This window comes from Vulpes vulpes, chromosome 13 (assembly GCF_048418805.1).
Source record: "Vulpes vulpes isolate BD-2025 chromosome 13, VulVul3, whole genome shotgun sequence".
Taxonomy (NCBI): Eukaryota; Metazoa; Chordata; class Mammalia; order Carnivora; family Canidae; genus Vulpes; species Vulpes vulpes.
The window spans coordinates 81,870,673-81,889,770 of record NC_132792.1 but is presented as its reverse complement, the minus strand read 5'-3'; the positions used below and the strand labels follow the sequence as shown (position 1 = coordinate 81,889,770).

Here is a 19,098-nt window from a genome sequence, read left to right as displayed (position 1 = left end):
GCCAAACGTGAAGAATCTTGTATGTAAAATTTGGGAGTTCGAAGGCATAAGCAAGACACTGATGTGATCTGTGTTGATATTTAATTTTTTATTTTTATGTTTTGAAGACTTTATTTGAGAGTAAGGGAGTGCAAGCTTGTGCATGAGTGACTGCAGGAGCCAACGTAGGGGAAGGGAAGAGGCAGAGGGAGAGGAAGAAGCAGGCTACCCCCTCAGCAGCTCTACCCCAGGACCCTGGGATCATGACTGGAGCTGAAGGCATGTGATTAACCGACTGAGCCACCCAGACACCTCTGTGTTGATGTTTTAAAAGCTCATGGCACTAGCACTGTGGAGGAGGCATTAAGCAGGGGCAAGATTACAATCAGGAGACTTTGACACGAGGCTGCTATAGTCAGGCAAGACATGGTGTGAGCCTGGATTAAAGTAGTGGCAGTGGGGTTGGGAGAGAAGCAGGTAGATCTGAAAGATTTATGTGTGAGAAACTAGACATTTACTTATTTTTATTTTTTAAAGATTTTATTTATTTGAGAGAGGGAGAGAGAGAGAACATGAGCAGGGAGAGGAAGAGGGAGACACAGGCTCCCCGCTGAGCAGGGAGCCTGATGCAGGGCTCAATACCAGGACCTTGGGATCATGACCTGAGCTGGAAGCAGGCACTTGACCAACAAAGCCACCCAGGCACCCCGAAGCTAGACTTTTATTATCTATGTGTGTGTTTTATGAATATGACAGTATTCAATTTTTTAGTGGGCTGAATATGAATATGGTATGCAATATAGCTCTACTCCACCAAGCCCTTACTAAATATATCCAGTAAAGTTACTATATGTATGGTGTCATGTTGGACAAATCATTGAAAGCCATCTTTTTGATGACGCTGTTGAGCGTTGGGTCTCTGTATTCTTAGCTTGTGGTTTTATAGGCTGAGTTGTAGTTACATGGACTCTGCTACTTTCTGAGATAAACTGTAACTTCACTAAGCTTGTTTCTTCATCTATGAGGAGGGACAGTGATATGATAACAGGGCTTGGTACCAAGAAGTTACACTGAATACATGCTGGTGGTTATTTATTTTTATTGATTGGTTGATGATATCTGGCAAATAAATTTGTTTATTAATGTCTCTATGTGGTCTAAAAGAAATTTTCAAACCAAGTGCAGAGAATAATCTGTTAGTTGCATCTTACATGTCAATTCCAGTTGGTCTACCCTGCAGCCTGTAGACTTCACTCCTAAGGTGATGCATTATAATGAAATGAGTATATGAACGTTGACTGTGGCTGTTCCTTCTTACCTAGGAAGACAGAAGAACCACATAATCTTAGGCACTGGAAAAGACTTAGTGCTCATAGAAATTAGCATCTTCGAGTGTAACAGCAGCATAGACAAAAAATGGGAGTGGGGAAGCTTGTGAGCTCTATTGATTCTTCCTGAGGTCGTGTCAGCTTCATTTGAAAGCTTGCTCAGCCTCCACTCCTGTGTTATTAGTTTATTTAGATTTTTATTATATATTTTCCAGGAAAACAGCCCCTAAATTTGAATGAAAGTAATTATCTCGTCCTTTGTCTATATAAATTTGTCAGATATAATTGCTATGTATCTCCTCTTTAGTCTCCTCATAATTATTTCTGTGGAACAATAACTGCACTTTCTGACCTTGAATCTAGAATTTCACAGCTGCAAAAAGTTGGCCTTTTTTTTGTCAGAGTTTATGTCCTGCAGATCTCTTCTTTATTTGAGATTATATCAGGATGCTTTGAATTTGTGATAGTTCATGGATTATTTAACTTTTTTTTTTTTTGTCACACACAGAGTGATGTCACCAGTGAATTGAGCAGCACAATTATTCAAGCCAGTCCAGTTCCATCAGAGGAACGGGCTATAGAAAAGCAGAGAGAAAAAGGTCTGTTTCAAAGTAGAAGTAAAGTAGCACTGTCCTATAATCAGAAAAACGCAGATACAGACAATGTGACTGAAATGACTTCTCTGAGTAGCAGACCTGAAGATGTAAAGCCTTACTTCAGATTGGGTAAAGATCTTTCCTCCAAAAGTGGAGACCTATCAGAAACTGGTGCAGTAGGGTTGACCTCTAAACCCAGTGAATTGGACCAGATCAGCCTGGGTCTACTGAGCAAGTCAGGTCTCACCCACCCAGTTGTGTCCGCGACGCCACACCCTGTGTCACACCAGGCGTTTGTGAACAAAGATGAAAGAGTAGCCTCTGAAGATATGTTAACTGCTGGCAGTGCAGTAAGTGGCCAGATTCCTCATTGGATGGCCCCTGGAAACCAGGGCGCCCCTGTTCCCAGCACTATGCCTTGTAGCTCTGCTCCTGAGATGCAGAACACGCTCACTGCAGTTCCTACACTCTTGACTCAGCATTCTTTTACCACAGCTCCCTTGGCCCAGCAGTATTTGGGAACACTGCCTCAGTGCCAGGCTGGCAGTGCCACCGTCTGTGGATTCTCAGGAAGCTGTCCATATCCTGCTGTCGCAGGAGAACATGTTCAGAACTCTGTGGCCATGGGAATTTGTCTAGGACAAAATATCGGCTCTGGATTGATGGGTGCCTCTTCCCTTTACAACCCATATTCTAACGCCTTAAATCAGAATCTTCTAAGTACAGCAAAACCTTTTCCTATGCAGCCTGTTGGTACAAATTGTGGAACTGAACCATGGGATTTAGGAATACTGTCAGGATTTGGTAAGATGTTTTTTCTTGGTTATTGCTTATTGTTGCTTGCTATTATTTAAAAATTGAGTTTTGTCGGGCTCCCTGCATGGAGCCTGCTTCCCCCTTTGCCTGTGTCTCTGCCTCTCTCTCTCTCTCTCTCTCTCTCTCTTTCTCTCTCTGTGTCTCTCATGAATAAATAAATGAAATCTTTAAAAAATAAAATAAATAAAATAAATAAATATAAAAATTGAGTTTTCTCAAACGAGACCACAAAATGAGTTTGTTTCAAGAAGATACTGGTTGGTCTGAATTTCTCTTAATTTTATTCTTTGTCCTAAATTGAGAACACAGACCATAATATATTTCTGTGCAAGGGTCCCTAACATGGCCTTCGAAAAACACAAACACTTAATACAAGTGAGACTCTCAGTGCTTTTGTCTTCCTGTCTCTCCTGTACTCTGTACTTAGATTTCTGTTACTCTTTCGACTAGGAACGGTCCAGTTTAGAGTTGACTCCCTGGAGAAGTGAGTCTCTTCCCACTTTTTAAAGGCTTTGGGGGATGACAGTTGTGAGAGGCAGCACCCTTCCACACTTGTCTGCAGTGGCTGAAATACCTCCTGGATTCTTCTGCTAGGGACAGCCACTCTGAGCGGAGCTGAGTGCTATGCTTTCACACAGTGCACATGACCACTGGTATTCTGTCCTCGTCTCTACCCCCATTTTCTTCTCAAGGAAATTCCGGTTATTGCATAAGAATGGAGAAAAGATTGGTCTTATTAAAAATCTGGCTAGATGTAGACCTTCAAAATTAGAGCTCTCCGTAGTTTCTTAACAGGTTAAGTGTAGTGGCTTATATTTGTGGTAGAAAAAAGGGAGAGATTACTAATAGGCAATAACATCAAAGAATTGATTGGCTGTAAATTGTGGTTTGATCAGTTGTACTTGTTCTTCCTGGGCTGGATATAATGGGAAAAAAATTGTTGGCCTATGCTGAGGCTTATACAAGGTCAAGGACTCCTACAGCGGCAGAGCACTTGATATCATAGCTCTTGGGTGTCAACAGGTAGTCTCGTGTAAAAATTTCCATCCATCCAGTTGTGCTTTTAATCAGGTGTTTTTCTATAACCTGCATTTGACCATGCTTTATCTTTACCCAGGGAAGGTAAGAGTACCTGAAGAACTGAAGTTTCCTCATGCTTGCTGTGTTGGCATTGCTTCACAGACCTACCTTAGTGTACTTAATCCAGCTGACCGCTGGCTACAGGTCAGCATTGGGGTTCTCACCATTAGTATCAATGGTGAAAAGGTAAGCTTTCTGCGTTTTTCACCTTTGAATTAGTAATTGCGTTATGATTAATGCTGGATTTCTCTCTAGTACTACCTTTCATAAGGGTGGGGGGAGGTCCTGTTCTCCTATCCTTGTATGCCTTGCACAGAATCATTGCAGTGGTGTATAGAAGAATAACATATCTTTTTCTTAACCCTCTCCTTTTGTTGTAGTACGTTCAGAATTGAAATCTGAATTTGTTTCTCATTTTTCTATTGGTTACTTCTTATATTTGGTTATTTATTCATCAGACCATGTAAATGTTCTTTTAGTGCTATTTAAACCACTGAAAGGTATGATTTCTGTTATTTGTCGGTTTTGTTAAATATGATTGAATATAAGTTACCATCACTTACCAAAAAAAGTTACTCTTGGGATCAGTTGACTTCATACAGTAAGTGGAATCTTTTTGACATTTATCTGATCACGTTCTTACATGATCTTCTTAATTACCTGGAAATACAATTTTAACATTAACTCTTTTTTTTTTTTTTTTTTTTAACATTAACTCTTAAAGCAAGGGTCACTCACATGATTAGCTAGAGGTACTAAAGTACAATATTCTAAATCTCCTTTCACGATTAGAGTGACACGTGTGGACATGGTAGGTGGGGATATGGCAGATGGTCAGCAACTCCTGTTTTAGAATGTCATGGTTTTGTGACTGCTGCTTGCAGATGAGTGTTGGTGGCTGAGTTTACTTTTTCCCTCTTACCTCCCGGTAATAACCCTTTTTCACCTGGCAAAATGAGATTGTGTCTACTCACCATCTTCCCTTTTCCTGGTCTTTCTTCTCTAGTCCTGAGCTCAGATGGAAAGTGTGTGATTGGAGGGAAATGGTAAGGGTGAGAGGTGAAGCTGCAGGCCCTTTTCGAGGTGTCTAAGAATTAGTGTTGCCTCTGAGTGTGGGCAGAAAGAATGCTCTTGTGTACAGTGAGGAGGGAGGGTTTGCAGCAAGTTGTAATCATGCCCTTAGAGGCCTGATGAAAACCTCGGAGGTCAGTCTAATCCCCCTGATTGTACAGCTGCAGACACCAGCTCTGGATGATGTGTGGGGCCTGGAGTACTGCTGTTTCCAGGAGCTTTTGCAGTGTAAGTGAGGGTATAGACCTTGTGTTTACTTTGAAACAGATGAGGGAACACATTCAACTCATCTTCCTAAGACTTCATGATTTTAGCTAATTGTGCTTTACAGATAATGAGTTACAGGACTTGGATATTTTGGAAGAGGTCATAAATTTTCGGATTTGGTAATTTGAGTGACTGGGGGAAAAAGGGATCTTAAACTCGATTCTAATTCTTGATTCTCCTTGTGAAGCCATTTCTTTATGAACTGTGTGGCTCTTTTTTTTTAAAGGTGGATCTTTCAGCATATCCTTGCTTAGTCTTCAAGAATAAAGTCATCATAAGACCTCATGCCACGGAAGAGATTAAAGTACTTTTCATACCATCTGATTCTGGGATTTTCAGATGTATATTCAGTGTTGCTTCTTGGCCATTTTCAGCAGATGCTGAGACCATAGCACAAGCAGAAGCCTTGGCAAGCCGAGTCATTCTCACGGCTGTTGCGGAGACCCCTGTGATCGAGGTAACCACTTGTAAGCAGATCTCTGTCATACCTGGCATTTGAATGATGGCTGTTTAAATCTTAGAAGTAATATTTGGGAAATTTGAATATGTGGGTAAATACCACCACAATATTATTTTCAAGCTAACCATTGGTTCTTAATATCTTCTTATTTTAGAATTTAAAATTATTTATTTTACAGAAACAAAATATACTTGCTAGATGTATTAGTTTGGAGTATTCTGAAAAGTCACTAGACATACTGGGTTATTTTATTTTATTTTTTAACTTTTTTTTTTTTTTAAGATTTTATTTATTCATGAGAGAGAGAAAGAAAGAGGCAGAGGGAAGAGCAGGCTCCATGCAGGAAGCCCAATGTGGGACACAGTCCCAGGACCCCGGGATCAAGCCCTGAGCTAAAGGCAGATGCTCAACTGCTGAGCCATCCAGGCGTCCTGGGTTATTTGTTTTAAAGGAGACTAAGAAATGTAACCAGTGATATCCCTCATGCTATATGTAAACATTAGATGTTCTGTGTTAGCTTTTATTTTTAATTTTTTATTTTGTTTAAAGATTTATTTAAGTAATCTCTGTAACCAATTTGGGGCTCAGATTCACAACACCTGAGATCAAGTTACCTGCTCCAGCGACTGAGCCAGCCAGGTGCCCCGTATTAGCCTTTTAAATATCACTTTAAGAAACAACACCGTAAGTGGTTAGGTAGGGAAAAATCTTGAATATATGTATATAGAGAAAATAAGAACAGCTGCCCTATATTACATGAATGCATGTCCTAACTTGGAATGTTCAGTGAATCACATCATATAGGGATTTTAAATTTTTTTTATTATTATTATTTATTTATTTATGATAGTCAGAGAGAGAGAGAGAGAGGCAGAGACACAGGCAGACGGAGAAGCAGGCTCCACGCACCGGGAGCCCGATGTGGGATTCGATCCCGGGTCTCCAGGATCACGCCCTGGGCCAAAGGCAGGCGCCGAACCGCTGCGCCACCCAGGGATCCCCTCATATAGGGATTTTAAAAAGTGTTGTCATGTCAATTTGGATGGACATGAGGACTAAGCTTTGTCTCGAGTGATGAAGTCACCAGTGTTGATCTTCCAGAGTTTGAGTACAGTTGTTTTCTCCCTGGAGTACTTCTCCCATACACTCTCTCACTTTTTCTAGATATCACCTCATACTGTTGATAGAATGGCAGTTCCCCTCTGGCCCCTCATCCCCACACACTTACCTCCTCCCTTTGGCTCGCTTTACTTCTCTGCTTAGCATTTTCAGTGGTGATATACTAAATACTTACCTGTTTATTGTCTGATCCTCCTTGCCCCCATTAGAGTGTTAGCTGTTTGGGGATCAGGACATGTGTCTCTTTTGTTCCCTTCCAGAATAGTGCTTGGCACATAGTAGGGGCTCAAGTAATAGTTGCTGAACTGTTTTTGGACAGAAGGTGGAAATAGCAATACTTCTAAATGTATATGGTTTTTGAAATATTGTATTACATATTACATATATGTGTACCAAGACCAGTGAATATAGTCAGCGGTTTCATCCATATTGTTAAAGATGTATGTATTAAGTCTGGCCAAGGAAGACATTATGGATTGTCTCTAGTGGAAATTGGATCGTTACATGTTTTAAAGTATATTTATAGTTTGAGGTATTTTTTTGAGATTTTATTTTGAGAAAGAGCACGTTTGCATGAGTGGAGGCAGGGGCAAAGGAAGAGGGAGAGAATCTCAGGCAGATTCTGTGCTGAGTGCAGAGCCTGACATGGTGCTTGATCTTACAACCTGGAGATCATGACTTGAGCTGAAACCAAGAGTTGGACACTTAACTGTCGGAACGACCCAGGTACCCCAAAAGTACATTCATAGTTTACAAATTTTTTAGGGATGTTGCAGCTGCCTCTCCTCTTCACACTCCCCACATTGGAGTCAGAATATGGGTTGGGGGGGAGGAGAGAGATTACATGGCATAGTATGTGTTGGATTTATGTTAGTATTTGTGTGCTTGAAAAGAAAGGCTTCTGAGTGCAGAATTCTTTCATATGTCCTTAGCTCTGATTTGGTACTGTGTGGTTCCAGTCTTCTATATCATTATTAATATTTCTGTGTACTTACTCTTTTGGCCTCTGAGCGATGTGTTTGTGGATTTGTCTGTTTCTCCTTATAATTCTATTGATGTTTGTCTTGGGTATTCTGAGATCTGAGGTTTTGTGTATTTAGACTCTAGATCATTTTTATCTTCTAAGTGAAATCATTCCATTTATTTTATGTTTTTAAATATTTCTTCATTCATTCATTCATTCATTCATTCATTCATGATAGACATAGAAAAAGAGAGAGAGAGAGAGGGGCAGAGACACAGGCAGAGGGAGAAGCAGGCTCCATGCCGGGAGCCTGACGCATGACTCAATCCCGAGACTACAGGATCGCACTCTGGGCCAAAGACAGATGCTAAACCACTGAGCCACCAGGGATCCCCGAAATCATTCCTTTTTAAAATAGCAGTTCTCTTTCATCTTTCTTTCCATCTGTATTAGTTTCGAAGTTACACATTTCTGTTCCCTTTTTATTGAAACTGGTTATTCAGTCTAAAATTAATTAACAGCTCTGTTCTAGCCCAAACAACACAAAAACCTACAGTTATTTTAATGCTGATCTTTTCTTTCTGTAATATCTTTCATTAATATTTTAGTCCCAAATGGTTTTAAAATCCCAACATTGAACTTTTTTTAACAGACTGATCAAGCTCATTATATTCTTTTTAAATGGTTTTAAAATCCCAACATTCAACTTTTTTTAACAGACTGATCAAGCTCATTATATTCTTTTTAAATGGTTTTAAAATCCCAACATTCAACTTTTTTTAACAGACTGATCAAGCTCATTATATTCTTTTTGTGCTCAACATTGTGTCTTGAATCTTCTGTTTTTATCTTTTTAATAGACTCTATTATCTGTATTTAAAATATACTTACAATTCAGATTATTTGTAGTTCCGCAGGTGCTGATTCTTCTGCTAGTTTTGCCAGGTCTTCCCGATTACTTTCTTCATGTAGTTCTATTTTTTTAGGTTTTTTTTTTTTTTTTTTTTAGTTCTAATTTTTGAATTGATATTTAAATTTTTAAAATGTGAGTTCACCTCATGGAGGCTGCTCATTACTATAGAAATCCCACATGTCTTCGTTTTTTGAAGTGTCTGTAGAGCGGTTTGTATAACTTTGGTGGGTACTAAAGGTCTCAGTGATTTTCTTTCCTTCCTTTTTTATTATTTTATTGAAGTTCAATTTCCCAACATATACTAGAACACCAACTACTCCCTCCTCAGTGCCCGTCACCCCAACCCACTGCCCACCTCCCGTTCCACTACCCTTTGTTCGTTTCCCAGAGTTAGGAATCTCTCATGGTTTGTCACCCTCTCTATTTTCCCCTCTCAATTTCCCTCCTTTCCCTTATAATCTGTCTCACTGTTTCTTATATTCCCCGTATGAGTGAAACCATATGATGATTGTCCTTCTCCAATTGACTTATTTCACTCAGCATAATACCCTCCAGTTAAATCCACGTTGAGGCAAATAGTGGGTATTCATCCTTTCTGATGGCTGAGTAATATTCCATTGTACATATAGACCACATCTTCCTTATCCATTCATCTGTCGATGGACACCGAGGCTCCTTCTACAGTTTGGCTATTGTGGACATTGCTGCTATAAACATTAGGGTGCAGGTGTCCTGCATCTATATCTTTGGGGTAAATCCCCAGGAGTGCAATTGCTGGGTCGTAGGGTAGCTCTAGTATTAACTCTTGAGTAACCTTCACATTGCTTTCCAGGATGGCTGTACCAGCGTGCATTCCCACCAACGGTGCAAGAGGGTTCCCCTTCTCCACATCCTCTCCAACATTTGTGGTTTCCTGCCTTGTTAATTTTCCCCATTCTCACTGGTGTGAAGTGGTATCTTATTGTGGTTTTCATTTGTATTTCCCTGATGGCAAGTGATGTGGCGCATTTTCTCATATGCTTGTTGTCCATGTGAATGTCTTCTTTGAAGAAATTTCTGTTCATGTCTTCTGCCCATTTCATGATTGGATTTTTTGTTTCTTGGGTGTTGAGTTTAAGAAGTCCTTTATAGATGTTGGATACCAGCCCTTTATCTGCTATGTCATTTGCAAATATCTGTAGGCTTTTAGTTTTGTTGACTGTTTCTTTTGCTGTGCAGAAGCTTTTTATCTTGATTAAGTCCCAATAGTTCATTTTTGCTTTTGTTTCCCTTGCATTCCTAGATGTGTCTTGCAAGAAGTTGCTGTGGCCAAGTTCAAAAAGAGTGTTGCCTGTGTTCTCCTCTAGGATTTTGATGGATTCTTGTCTTACATTTAGATCTTTCATCCATTTTGAGTTTCTCTTTGTGTCTGGTATAAGAGAATGGTCTAGTTTCATTCTTCTGCATGTGGATGTCCAATTTTCCCAGCACCATTTATTGAAGAGACTGTCCTTTTTCCAGTGGATAGTCTTTCCTGCTTTGTTGAATATTAGTTGACCATAGAGTTGGGGGCCCATTTCTGGGTTCTCACTTCTGTTCCATTGATTTGTGTGTCTGTTTTTGTGACAGTACCACACTGTCTTGAAGATCACAACTTTGTAGTACAGGTTGAAGTCTGGCATTGTGATGCCCCCCAGCTCTGGTTTTCTTTTCAATATTCCCCTGGCTATTCGGGGTCTTTTCTGATTCCACACAAATCTTAAGATAATTTGTTCCAACTCTGGGAAGAAAGTCTATGGTATTTTGATAGGGATTTAATTGAACATGGAAATTGCCCTGGGTAGCATAGACATTTTCAGAATATTCTTCCATTCCATAGGCATGGAATGTTTTTCCATTTCTTTGTGTCTTACTCAATTTCTTTCAGAAGTCTTCTGTAGTTTTTAGGGTACAGATCCCTTACCTCTTTGGTTAGGTTTATTCCTGGGTATCTTATGCTTTTGGGTGCAATTGTAAATGGGACTGACTCCCTTAATTTCTCTTTCTTCAATCTCATTGTTAGTGTATAGATATGCCACTGATTTCTGGGCATTGATTTTGTATCCTGCCACTTTGCCGAATTGCTGTATGAGTTCTAGCAATCTTGGGGTGGGGTCTTCTGGGTTTTCTATGTACGGTATCATGTCATCTGCGAAGAGAGAGAGTTTGACTTCTTGGCCAATTTGAATGTCTTTTATTTCTCTTTGTTGTCTGATTGCTGAGGCTAGGACTTCTAGGACCTTGTTGAATAACCGTGGTGAGAGTGGACATCTCTGTCATGTTCCTGATCTTAGGGGAAAGGCTCGCAGTGTTTCTCCATTGAGTATGATACTCACTCTGGACTTTTCATAGATGGCTTTTAAGATTCTGAGGAAAGTCCCTGTATCCCTACACTCTGAAGAGTTTTGGTCAGGAATAGATGCTGTATTTTGTCAAATGCTTTTTCTGCATCTATTGAGAGGATCATATGGTTCTTGTTTTTTCTCTTATTGATGTGATCTATCACGTCGTTTGTTTTACAAGGGTTGAACCAACCTTGCATCCCGGGGATAAATCCCACTTGGTCATGGTAAATAATCTTCTTAATGTATTGTTGGGTCCTGTTGGCTAGTATCTTAGTGAGAATTTTTGCATCCATGTTCATAAGGGGTATTGGTCTATAATTCTCCTTTTTGGTGGAGTCTTTGTCTGGTTTTGAAATTAAGGTGATGCTGGCCTCATAAAACGAGTTTGGAAGTATTATGGCCGTTTCTATCCTTCAAAACAGCTTTAGTAGAATAGGTATTATTTCTTCTTGAAACCTATGATAGAATTCCCCTGGGAAGCCATCTGGCCCTGGATTTTTGTGTCTTGGGAGGTTTTTGATGACTGCTTCAATTGCCTTGCTGGTTATTGGCCTGTTCAGGTTTTTTATTTCTTCCTGTTCCAGTTTTGGTAATTTGTGGTTTTCCAGAAATGGGTCCATTTCTTCCAGATTGCCTAATTTGTTGGCATATTGCTGCACATAATACGTTTTTTAAATCGTTTGTATTTCCTTGGTATTGGTTGTAATCTCTCCTCTTTCATTTGTGGTTTTATTAATTTGAGTCTTTTTTCTTTTTAATAAGGCTGGCTAATGATTTATCTATCTTATTAATTCTTTTAAAGAACCAATTCCAGCTTTGTTGATCTGTTCTACAGTTCTTCTGGTCTCTATTTCATGGAGTTCTACTCAAATCATTATCTTCCTTCTTCTGCCTGGTGTAGGTTTTTCTTAATTTTAATTTTAATTTTAATTAATTAATTTATTTATTTTCTGGTGTAGGTTTTACTTGCTGTTCTTTCTCCAGTTCCTTTAGGCGCAAGCTTACTAGTTTGTGTATTTGAGTCTTTTCCAATTTTTTGAGGGATTACAATACAAGCGTATTGTGATGTATTTCCCTCTTAGAACTGCTTTTTCTGTATCCCAAAGATTTTGAACAGCTGTATCTTCATTTTCATTAGTTTCCATGAATCTTTTTAATTCTTCTCAAATTTCCGGTTGACCCATTCATCTTTTAGCAGGATGCTCTTTAACTTCCATGTGTTTGAGTTTCTTCCAAATTTCTTCTTGTGATTGAGTTCAAGTTTCAAAGCATTATGGTCTGAAAATATGCAGGGGACAATCCCAATCTTTTGGTATCAGTTGAGACCTGATTTGTGACCCAGTATGTTTTCTATCCTGGGGAAAGTTCCACTCGTGCTGGAGAAGAATGTGTATGGAAAGTTCTGTATGTATCTGTGAAATCCATCTGGGTCCAGTGTATAATTTAAGCCCCTTGTTTCTTTTGTGATGTTGTGCTTAGATCTGTCATTTGCAGAAAGTGCTATGTTGAAGTCTCCTACTATTAGTGTATTATTATCTAAATGTGTTTTTACTTTGGTTATTAATTGATATACTTGGCAGCTCCCACATTGGGGGCATAAATATTCATGATTTTTAGGTCTTCTTGTTTGATAGGCCTTTCAAGTATGATATAGTGTTCCTCTTCATCTCTTACTACAGCCTTTGGGATAAACTAATTTATCTGATGTAAGGATTGCTACCCAAGCTTACTTTTGAGGACCATTTGAATGGTAAATGGTTTTCCACCCCTTCATTTTCAGGCGGGAGGTGTCCTTAGGTCTTAAATGAGTCTCTTGTAGACAACAAATAGATGGGTCTTGCTTTTTTATCCAGTTTGAAACCCTGCGTCTTTTGATGGGATCATTTAGCCCATTCACATTCAGAGTAATTATTGAAAGATGTGAATTTCATGTCATCTTAATACTTGTTCAGTCCCTGTTTTTGTGGACTGTTTCTTTGGGCTCCCTCTTTTTCTTTTACAGGGTTCCCCTTAATATTTCTTGCAGAGCTGGTTTGCTGGTCACATGTTCTTTCAGTTTCTGCCTATCCTGGAAGCTCTTTAGCCTTGCTGGATAAAGTATCCTTGGTGGCATGTTTTTCTCATTTAGTACCCCAAATAGATCATGCCAGCCCCATCTGGCCTGCCAGGTCTCTGTGGAGAGATCTGCTGTTAATCTGGTATTTCCCCCCATATAAATTAAGAATTTCTTGTCTCGAGCTGCTTTAAGAATTTTCTCTTTATCTTTGGAATTTGCAAGTTTCACTATTAAATGTTGAAGTGTTCAACGGTTTTTATTGATTTTTTTTTTTTTTTTTTTTTTTTTTTTTGGTGGTGGGGGTCTCTTCTCCATCTTGGATCTGAATGCCTGTATCCTTCCTCAGACTTGGGAAGTTCTCAGCTATGATTTGTTCAAATATACTTTGTGGCCCTCTCTCCCTTTAGGCCTCTTCTGGAATCACAATTAGATGTATATTCTTCTTTCTGAGGCTATCATTTATTTCCCTAAGCCTTTCCTCATGGGCTCTTAATTTTTTTTTTTCCTCAGCTTCCTTCCTTTCCATCAACTTGCCCTCTATGTCAGTCACTCTTTCTTCTGCTTCATTAACCCTTGCAGTTTAGGACCTCCAGTTTGGATTGCATCTCATTTAATTGATTTTTAATTTCAGCCTTATTAGATCTCAATTCTGCGGTAACGAAGTCTCTAGAGTCCTTTATGCTTTTTTCCAGAGTCCCCAGTAGCTTTAAAATTGTGCTTCTGTATTGGCTTTATGACATGGAATAAAATCCATATTCTGTAACTCTTGGCAGAGAGTACTGTTTCTGATTCATTCTTTTGTAGTGAATTCTTCCTTCTACTCATTTTTTCCAGTGCAGAGTGGCTATATGAGTAGGATTAGTCAAAAGTATCAGCCACAACCTAAGTGAATTCCACTCTGGATGATTCTGATGAGGTCAGAGACCAGAAAATGAAAAAGATCAGAAGAAAATAAAACAAAAAGACCACTAAAGTGACAAACAAATTCTAAAACAAAGTAGTAAAAAATAAAAGGCCAAAGACCCTAAAGAACCGTGCTCCCAAGGACCACCTCTCCCAAAGGGAATGGGGCTCAGCCACCTCCATCTGGATCTATCCCTGTAACCGACTGGCTTCTCCCAAATGCGGTGAGGCCTGTGGTGCTCCAGCCCTTTGTGGAGATCACCGGGTTTTGCGGTGTGCTCTCCCCGGGGTGCCCCTCCTCTACTAGTGACTCCGGGAATCTAGAGGCTTCACTGCCCTCTGCGATTCTGCCCAATTTCCCTGCTGAGCAGTTTTCTGTTCCAGAAAACTCTGGTGCGGAATTTTAAAGTTCCCACTTCCCTGAGGCTGGGCTTTCCTGGCCCAGAGGCTGTTGCTGCTCTGCTTTAGCCCAGCTCCTCGTGGGGCCCTTCCCCCACTTGATTCTTTATTTTTTTCTGCCTTCCTACCTTATTAGAAACGAAAACTCTTCTCTCTGTAGTGTTCCAGCTGTTCTCTCCTTAAATGTCAGGTCGGATTTGTAGGTGTCCGGGATGTTTTGAAAGTTTCCTAGGTAAGTTGGTGGGACCAGGTGAGTTGAGGACCCCTTATTCTTCTGCCATCTTGCCCCACCTCCCCCTCAGTGATTTCCAACTTGGAGTTCCCATGCCTCATGTGGTATAGGCTTGAGGTTTTACTTTCTTGCAAAATGATCTCCGGACAATCTTCCCTGTTATCTCCTCAGCCATGGAAACAGTTTTTCCAGGTCCCTTTTCATAAAAAGGGCACTTCTTTGAATTTCTGCATTTGACATTGGGAGTTTAAATTCCATTCCAAAGCCTTGCCCTGCTCCCGTCAAGCTCAGGGTCCTGCCATCTGTTCTCAGGCAGGTGTTGAAACTCAACTACCTTGGGAGTGGATTGATCAGACCTTCATGGTCCACCATGGAAGTCGGCTCCCATTTGCCAGTCTGTTTTTTACTTCCTTTTAAATTCAACCAGGCTAAAGAAATGTATGTATATTTTAAATATTATCCAACATTTCTACATGTATGGGTATGAGGGTCTGTGTTAAGTTGTTCTCCAGTGTTTAAAGAAGTCACCTGCTGTGATGACTGGCCCTCATTCTAAATTTTGATGTCTGTTTTGATATATATTTTAAACACTTTCAGTTTTGTCAGAAATTTGGACTTAATCTGAAAATGCCAATGTACATTTTGAAGGGAATTGAAAAGTTAAAATTGTATAATAGAGCTCATAGCTCAATGAAGGGAAGCTTATATATGTTATAAAATGGTCTTTCTTAATATCTAACAGTCTTTTCAAAGTAGCAACAACAAATATATTGCTTTGTCGTATAGTATATATCTGGGTACAAGGACTACCTCAAAAAACAAAGAATTTAACATTATTTTTGTAGAAAATAGCAGTTGTAAAATTGCCTAGGGAAACTTAGATAAGTTCACATTTCATGACAACTATTTGTGGCTGTAAAGAGTGGTGATAAGAATATAAGCTGTGAAGTTTATTAATACATTGCTTTTTAGAAACCGGTCTTTTTTTTCATAATTAGGTAGATACAGAAAAGAAAGATGTTCTTGATTTTGGTGACTTGACTTACGGAAGCTGGAAAGCTCTGCCATTAAAATTGATAAACAAGACTCATGCCACTGTGCCAATCAGACTTGTTATTAATGCTGTAAGTACTAACATACAGTAAGAAAACTTTACAGAGCACATTGATTTGGAATTGTAGACACCGCTAATATCATTCTTGATTAATTTTTCTTGTGGAAATAAATTTTTTTTAAGGATTCTGTCCACAAATTTAACATCACACCAACATTGGCCTAGTGGCTTTATTGAAACTGATTCTCGATTTCTGAACAGAATGCTGTAGCCTGGCGCTGCTTCACATTTTCCAAGGCACCCATCCATGCCTCTTGGAAAGAGACTCCATATGCCGATGTGATTGCTCAGCTTGCAGCTCCTTCTGTGGTCAACCACGTGATGCCTGCTAGTTATGATGGACAGGTAAGATGGGGGATTAAAGAACTACCTTAGATTTAAAGAGGAAGTTAAGTTTCCGAACAACTTACCTTTCATTAAGGTTTAAATCTTAATGCTAGTGTAAATTTATTTTATTTTGTTTTACAGGATCCAGAGTTTCTGATAATTTGGGTTCTTTTCCATAGTCCAAAGAAACGGATCACTTCTTCAGGTAGCATGTGTATATTTTTTGGAAATTGCTTTACTTTGTAGATAAATAAGCCACAAAATTGAGGAGTAGTTCCTCCATCAGTAAATGTGAATACTTTGAGTAATTTGTCAAATATTTTATGTTGTTTTAAAGATGGGGCAGAGACCATGCTGTTTTGGGTCAAACTCCTGTGTAGGTAACCCCAGCAAGTACTGCTGAAGACCTGTTGGGATCTTTTCTGTTCACTGATTTTGTCACATCTACCAATTGGATATTTTCTTTTTCTCCTTCCCCTCTACTCATTTGTTTCCTCTTTGAATTCATTAAAAAGTCATCTTGCTTAGGATTTCTTATGACCCCTGAAGGCATAGTGCTGGACCACATGAGGCATTTAGAACTGAATAACTCTCAGGCACCTGGATGACTCAGAGGTTGAATATCTGCCTTCAGTTCAGGTCATGATCCCTAGATCTTGGGATTGAGTCCCACATGGGGCTCCCAGCAGGGAGTGTGCTTCTCTCTCTGCCTGTGTCTCCGTCTCTCTCTTTCTGTCTCTCATGGATAAATAAATAAAACTAAAAAAAAAAAAAAAAAAAAAAAAGAATTGAACAACTCTCAGGTCTGTAACTAAAAGAATAAACTTTTACAGAGATCTTGGACTCAGCAGAAGAGTTCTTGGCAAGAGTGGATATAGAAGTTGATAGCCCAAACCCTACACCAGTCATTAAAAGTGTTCGTCTCCAAGCAAGAACAGGAATAGCTAGGATACATGCTCCAAAAGACTTACAGGTATCCATACTTCTCTTTGCCATGATTTTATGTTAAGGTTGATTTCATTCTTGTTGTGATATTATTTTAAATGTCGGTTTTACCCCATCCTCTAGACTATGCACTTGCTTGCCAGTGTGGCTTCCTCAACAAAGCAGCACTTACCTTTGAAAAATGCAGGGAATATTGACGTTTACTTGGATATCAGGGTAAGAATTTCTGTCAGAATGCTATGACATGGTATTTCCTTAGACTGTGAAATGGAAGTATATCCTCATATTGTGGAGGTTGCTCAGCTGCCACCTTGGCAGAGTGCCATGGGGGTCAAATGCAAGAACCTGTGTGTGGGCTTTAAAAGCTGGTGGTTAAACTAGTATGAAATAGATGGTAGGGCACTTGAACTTTGACATCTGATGTTTTACAAGTAAAAACCAAGTTCTTAGATTAGTTCCCGGAATCTGTGTGTGTTATCCTATAGACAGGTAGAATTGGAGGAGAGTGATCACGTACGGAGACATTATTTCTGAGACATGTGGGTGAGCTAAAGGATATTAGGAGTAGGGTGGGAGATGAAGTTTGTTATGGAAGAGGAAGTGCCCTTTCCAGGAGAGTAAGACGAGGCAGGGCAGTGACAGGCACAAGGGAAAAGTCACCTGTCAGAGTAAGTGAAGAACGGGAGGAGCGGACTAGAAGCCCTTTTTGCAGAAGTTGGCATTTAGTAATAATTGTGTAAATATTTAGATTCCAGATCAAGGAAGTCACTTTTCAGTGGATCCAGAGAATCTATTCCTTAAAACTGGAGAAGAACGAGAAGTTACAGTTACATTTACTCCAGAGGACCCCAAGACCTATGAGGAAAGGTAATATAAAATTATTTATAATGGCAAGCTTTAACTTTTTGCTCAAAACAGCTGCTTATAGACCTGTGCTTCATTCCACAGCCTGAATGAGTACATGTTTTCTCTCACCTAATAATGTAGCTCCGTTTAACCTCTTTTAGCCTCAGATTTTCTTTTTTGTTTACTAAAACTCTCCTTTTAAACCAGCTGACTAGAAATGAAGAAATTACTATTTTCAAGAATATTCTGACAAAAGTAAATAATAAAACATCAGTCTTAATGTTTCTCATGAACTTTTCCTCGCTCTCCAAGGAAACCATCGCTAGTTGTTAAAGACACTTGCCTTACTCCCATCCCTTCTCCAAGCTTGTGACATTTTGGTGCCCAGATCCTCAGTGAGTATTACCTGGCAGTGATCAGAGCACCATCGTCATTAGTATTTGAACTTGCTTGGTAAACAGAGCTTAGAAGCATGCTCTCCTGAGACATATGTGGTCTGGCCTCCACATGGGTTATAGATACCCTAGTGTGCTCAGTCTGTTACATGATCTTACAGAGAGGGGCTAGCTTGCACAGATGTGACTACTTTTGCCTGGTGCACATGCCTGCAACTTCACCGAGTTAATTCTCTCATCTGGGAAGCTTTCCTCGGCTCTTCCCAAATTCCTCATAAAGAGTAGTTGCTAATATTCCTGTGGCCCTCTGAACTTGCCCGCTCCCATTATGTAGATGGTATTATGATCGTCTCTTTCCTTGTCTGTATTCTTCTCTGGAATATAAGCTGTAAGGGTGGGAATGTAATTGTTTTCTCAGCACTCAGTCCAATCTCTTGAGACAAAGGAAGCTTGTGGGGAATAGATGCCAATAGAAGTGAACTTTGGACGTTAAATTTAGATGGTTTTCTTTGTTAGGATCTTGAAAATATTCGTGCAGCCCTTTGGACCTCAATATGAAGTGGTATTAAAAGGTGAAGTCGTTTCTTCAGGAAATAAACCTCTGACACCTGGCTCTTGCTGCTCAGATGTTCCATCGATTTTGTCCAACAAGCAGTTTCTGGCCTGGGGAGGTGTTCCTCTTGGTAGAACACAGTAAGTATGCATGTAGCAGCTTCTGAATGTGAAGATTCTGCTGTCTTCCCATAGCGTTATTCTCTGCTTTGGTAATTATGACCATGTTATGTTTTTAGAGTTGAAATAAGGCTGTCTTATGTTCCTTAATCTTCCGATCATGAATGCAGATGTTTTAATTAAAATTTTCACCTCTGCACTCCAAAAAACTAAGTTTCCACTTTCTTAAGCTTTTTTTCTCTGCTGATTACCA

At 39.6% G+C, this 19,098-nt stretch overlaps 1 protein-coding gene across 15 annotated transcripts in view; it reads left to right on the top strand.

Annotated features, from left to right (window-relative positions):
- Positions 1-19,098, top strand: part of CEP192 (centrosomal protein 192) — a 156,119-nt gene that overhangs the window by 88,721 nt on the left and 48,300 nt on the right. For 13 of the 15 annotated variants that reach the window (XR_011996701.1, XR_011996700.1, XR_011996699.1 and 10 more), the window contains 10 exons: positions 1,816-2,707; positions 3,837-3,985; positions 5,364-5,594; positions 15,545-15,670; positions 15,862-16,005; positions 16,129-16,192; positions 16,821-16,960; positions 17,056-17,148; positions 17,681-17,799; positions 18,690-18,866. Coding sequence is in view for 12 of the 15 variants with exons in the window: in XM_072734844.1 (XP_072590945.1) it covers positions 1,816-2,707; positions 3,837-3,985; positions 5,364-5,594; positions 15,545-15,670; positions 15,862-16,005; positions 16,129-16,192; positions 16,821-16,960; positions 17,056-17,148; positions 17,681-17,799; positions 18,690-18,866 (2,135 nt within the window). In the remaining 3 variants the exon portion in view is untranslated. The remainder of the gene's footprint in view (positions 1-1,815; positions 2,708-3,836; positions 3,986-5,363; positions 5,595-15,544; positions 15,671-15,861; positions 16,006-16,128; positions 16,193-16,820; positions 16,961-17,055; positions 17,149-17,680; positions 17,800-18,689; positions 18,867-19,098) is intronic. The other 2 variants (XM_072734846.1, XM_072734845.1) reach the window with 1 other exon arrangement.